The sequence below is a fragment of the Mus caroli genome, unplaced genomic scaffold, assembly GCF_900094665.2.
Source record: "Mus caroli unplaced genomic scaffold, CAROLI_EIJ_v1.1 scaffold_15934_1, whole genome shotgun sequence".
NCBI classification, from domain to species: Eukaryota; Metazoa; Chordata; class Mammalia; order Rodentia; family Muridae; genus Mus; species Mus caroli.
Genome location: NW_018391113.1, coordinates 2,715 through 7,745, shown reverse-complemented (window position 1 = coordinate 7,745; position 5,031 = coordinate 2,715). Strand labels below are relative to the sequence as shown.

The following is a 5,031-nucleotide window of genomic DNA, read 5'->3' as shown; positions in this document are numbered from 1 at the left end:
GTTCCAGTAATGGTCAGGGTGCCATTCTTTGAATTGAACCCAGGAAGCGGGTAGGTGGAGGAATGTCGCTATCTGTTTTATGACCAGTACCTGGAGCACTAAGCCACAAAGGCTACACTCCCAAGCCTGGGCCCAAAAGCCTCGAATTTTGTTTTTACTTTGCTATACTTTTTTAATACTTCTTCACTCACAAATCTTAACAGTAACAAAATTACCATTATGAAGTAGCAATGAAAGTATCTCTATGGTAGGGAAGACCCCCCTCCCCACCCTGCCACATGAGAACTGTATTACAGTTCAGTAGGAAGCATTAGTAAGGTTGAGAAGCACTGGCTTAGAGGATAGATGCACTTACCTACAGAGCATGACGACCTAGTTCAATTCCTGGGGTACCACAGGATGGAGGAGAGATCCAAATCCCTCAAGTTGTCCCATAACCCCAACATGTGTGCTTCTGGCATGAATATTTACACAAACATGATAATATAAAAATAATTTGTAAAAGAAATCCCCATTTCTCCTGTGTCTCCCACAAGTGCTCAGAGTAAGCTATAAATGCTTGTCATTTTTTGCATTTTTAGTTTTTGAAGACAGAGTTTCTCTGTGCAGCCAAGGCTAACCTGGAATTTTTTCTGTACACTAGACTGTCCTAAAACTTGGAGATCCACTGAACTATACCTGATTGTGGATAAGCTTATGACAATTCTCTATATGATGTTTTTATGAAGGGAGAAGGAGGCTCCTTGTCCAGATGTGAACTTGGGTACTACAATAGTGATCTACAGTTTTCTCAAGGAGACTTCATTTCTGTCATGCACTAGGGACTGGGTTCTACTATTCTTTCCCAGTACAGTTGTCTTTTTATAATGTTTAAGCTACTGAGTATCCACGCCATCCCTGAGTCATAGCCTGTCTTTCCATGTCCAAGGACATGGACTTCACAGGACATAAACTTGACAGATCAATGGACTGTTTTCATTGTCTCTTTCAGACTAGCATGCCATGGAAGGAGGGATATGCTTTTCAGTAAGCATTAAGGATATTGCTCTTACGTAAATGATTTTTAAAAATGCCTCTGTATTTCTGTTGTTTGGTACAGGATATTTGACAGCCAGCTTCTCGCTGACAGAACATGAGGGGAGACCAGAATATTTTGGAGTCAGTGATAAGGACGTGATTGTTTGTTCAACTAGATTCTCTCTCTTGCTTTTCGACATAAATGGTGTCCGTCTGCAGTCATTTCAGTACTGCCCAGAAGAGATCTGGAGACTATGGGTGGTATGTTTGGAATGATTTCTGCCCAGTCAGGCTTAAAAAAAAAATAGATTTACGTTTTTTAAACTTCATACTGTTGTGGTGTGCACATATGCATTTGTCTGTGTGTGAGCACTTGCCGAGGTCACAGGCTGACTTCCTGGTGTTAGTCTCTTTCTTTTTCCCTTTACATGGGCTCAGAGCACCACCCTTGCTCAGCAAGTGCCTTTACCTGATGAGCCACCTACTAGGCCCTCTCCGTGTTATTTTATCTGACATTGACTGCAGCCTATTCACATTTCTATGTTCTTTGAAGGACCCTGTTCATGTCATTGCCACCTGTAATGATGGCTCTTTGGATGTATATGCATGGGAGGAGAGAAGCCTGCTACTAAGGAAGTGTTATCGACTACTAAATAGGAGATATCATCCACCATTTGCGTAAGCTCTGCTTCTTGACTTACACTGGAAACTAATTTTAAAACATTTCTGGGGCTGGAGAGTTGGTTCAGCAGTAAGGAGCTTGGCTGCTCTTCTGGAAGACTTGGGTTCAATCTCCAGCATCACATGGCAGCTCACACTGTCTGTAACTCCAGTTCCAGGGCACTTGACAGAAACCTTCACACAAATGTATTGAAAGCAATGTTAAACATATTAAAAAGTTCTATATAAAAATGCATTGTTAAAACAAAGTAGAACTTTCTGTGAAAAGACAGGACTAGATTTATGATCTCCAGCATCACACAGAATAGACATTGGGCTGTAAATGTCTAATATGTGAATAGTAGAGTCAGGAGCGTCCAGAATTTCAAGGTCATCTTCTGCTATTTAGCAAGTTTGGCATTCAGATTGGGTTCATTGCAAAAGTCATCACAAAAAAAAAAAAAAAAAAAAAAAAAAAAAAAAAAAAAAAAAAAAAAAAAAAAACCAGGAACTGGCTAAGCACAACACACACTTTTAATCCCAGAAGTAAGGTGGCAGCCAAGTTGCTATCTTGTCAGTTTGAGGCCACCCTGGTCTACATAGTGAGTCCCAGGACAGCCAGTGCTATAGAGCAAGATTATATATTAGAAAAGAAGGAAGGGAAGGAAAAGAAAGAATAGCTAGTTCTGGGAACTCAGCACATATGTTGTCAAGAGTCTCAAGCCCACAGTAGAAATGCGGGGACTATATCCTCATATATTGTCTTTAATGGCAGCATGGATTCTCCTGAGTGTGACCCCCTCTTGGGGTCCTTCATCAGTGAGCTGTCATCATCTCCATGTGGCTAGTTTCCTTTGACTTTTACTTGCCTTCATCGAAATTCTTTTCAGTGGTCATGGTGTGGTGTTACAGTCCCCAAACCCTGCACTCAGGCTGCTGAACCAAAAGTTGATTGCCAGTTTGCAAGACACTTTTAACCCATCTCCCCCCAAAAATTAAAAGAAAAAAATGAGTCCCTCCACCTTATTGGATTTCTCTGTGTAAACTCTAAATGCTATGTAGTTAAGACTAACCTAAAAGTTTGTGTATCCAGAGCTTGCCTTGAATCCTGAACCTCTTCCCTTTCACTCAGTCTCAGATTTTTAAATTGGTATCAGTTTCTTCTCCTTCAGGATTTGGAAAAGGCTCTACAATGTCCTCTGGCTTCTATGATGTGCTGAAACATCCCTGGTCATTGGGGTCTGTCAGTCTATAGATGATCAGGTGGAATGTCCCTCTCATTTCACATTTTTGGTTTAATTATTAGAAACTTTTTCTTGTTGAATCTAGTGTCAATGGTTGGAACGTAATGTATTTGGTCTTGACCTGCTTTTGACTCTTTGTTGACTTACCAGTTTGGGGAAGGTACTTTGTCTTTCTTGTGCTTGGGGAGTGAATCCTGGGTCTTCCACATGTAAAGGATTAACACTGATAAAGAACTTTACCCCCAAATTTCAGGGAGTTTTTCTGTGTCTGCCACATACCATGTGGAGAGAGGTAGGGGGGCCATTTATACCATCTCAGTGCAAAGCAGGATAAGGGTGTGGACAACAGGATTCAGCTAGAGTCTGCAAGTCCAAGGGCAGAGGCGGTGTCATTGCCCAGGGCAGGCCTCACACTTAGGAGCTCCTGAGTGATCGATTAGAGGTTTATCTCAGTAGTGAAGAACAGAATGACTGACAGGAGCCCCACCATCTCACAGCCCTACTGCAGAGGGGATGCTCTGCTATATTCACCCTGAGTGGACCAAGATTAGCAAAGGGAACACAACTCAACTTTAAAATAAATTTATAAATTACATCTTTGGTTTTTTCCTGAGACAAGGTAACCTAGACTAACCTCAAACTCCCTCAAACTCTGTCAATTCCTTGTCCTCAGCTCCTAAGTTGACGTGATTTATAGGTCTGGAACATCACACCCTGCTTCTCTCTCTTTTCTTAAGCTAGGATATGTACTGAACAACTGAGGATTGAGAAATGGGGCAGAGGTCTATTGCAGGGGGCTGGGATTGGAACTCATGCTATGCATGATAGTCGTCCTTAGCCAATGTGCACAGTTACTCAAAATTAACCTGAGATGGCTCAGCACTTTAGGCAATGCCACCAAGCCTGACAAGTTCAGTCTCTGGAACCTATTGGTAAAAGGAGAGAACTGATTCCCACAACTTATTATCTGCTCACTCAACTCATAGGAGCATACACATGCACTCCCATTAACACACACACACACAAACACACACACATACACGTTCAAGCACACATAGCCACACATACCAATGGATGCAAGCATACATGTGTGTGGTCACACATGCACACACACAGGCATGCAAACATAGGCATATACCCATTCAGGTGCACACAGGCACACACATGCTCAAGCAGAAGCACAGACACACTCACACAAGTGGACACCTACACACATGACAAATAAGCATATTGTTATTTGTTTATTTTGTGTATATAAGTACATGGCAAATGTCTTCAGACACACCAGAAAAGGACATCAGATACCATTACACCTGGTTTTGAGCCAATATGTGGTTTTGAGAATTGAACTCAAGACCTCTGGAAGAGCAGTCAGTGCTATAAAACACTGAGCCATCTCTCCAGCCCCAAACAAAAAAGTATTTAAAAGTTTTAAACAGATTCAAGACTGTGATGAAAAGACAGTCCTTTAATTATCAGTTGATAAACCTCACTCCCATTTGAGTACTGACATCTTGTTTTTTTTCCCCTTTTGCAGCTTCATTATTGAAACATTATGCGACGATATGAGCATAATTTTAGTGATGACTAATAGTCCCAACCCCTGCTGTCTGATAGCATATACCTTGAACGTCTGCTCTTGAAAACTGAGTGTGTTGTGTGTCGTCTTCCTCAATGATAATAAAAGTCTATTTGCAAGCACAGGTTGGCGATTTCAGTGATTTTAAGCAGTGAAGAGGCCAAACTTGGTGGTGCACACCTTTCATCCTGACTCTGGAAGTCAGAAGCAGATGGAAGATCTGAGTTCTGAGATCAGCCTGGTCTGCAGAGCTAGTTCCAGGCTAACCAGTTTACATTAAGAGAACCTATCTCTGAAAGAAAAACTATGGCTAATGTACACACGTACTCGTGTACACACACACACACACACACACACACACACACATTTTGCTGTGACATCTGTCATTTCATTGGTATAGGGTTGACTCAGATGAGCAGGCCATGTGGGCAGCTTATTACTACAGAAATCATGTGGCAAATTAAAATTAAAAAAAAAAAACTTTTTTAAGACTGTAATTATCACTTCACCAATTCCTCCTTTAAACCTTCC

The 5,031-nt window shown here is 41.4% G+C and overlaps 1 protein-coding gene across 6 annotated transcripts in view; it reads left to right on the top strand.

Moving 5' to 3' along the window:
* Window positions 1-4,692, top strand: part of LOC110289022 (F-box/WD repeat-containing protein 15-like) — a 25,350-nt gene extending 20,658 nt beyond the window's left edge. For 5 of the 6 annotated variants that reach the window (XM_021155233.1, XM_021155232.1, XM_021155230.1 and 2 more), the window contains 3 exons: window positions 1,100-1,278; window positions 1,571-1,695; window positions 4,459-4,564. In XM_021155233.1, the coding sequence (XP_021010892.1) occupies window positions 1,100-1,278; window positions 1,571-1,695; window positions 4,459-4,564 (410 nt within the window). Of the gene's footprint in view, window positions 1-1,099; window positions 1,279-1,570; window positions 1,696-4,458; window positions 4,565-4,625 lie in introns of those variants that run through there. The other variant, XM_021155231.1, reaches the window with a different exon arrangement.
* The last annotated feature ends 339 nt before the right edge of the window (window positions 4,693-5,031 follow it).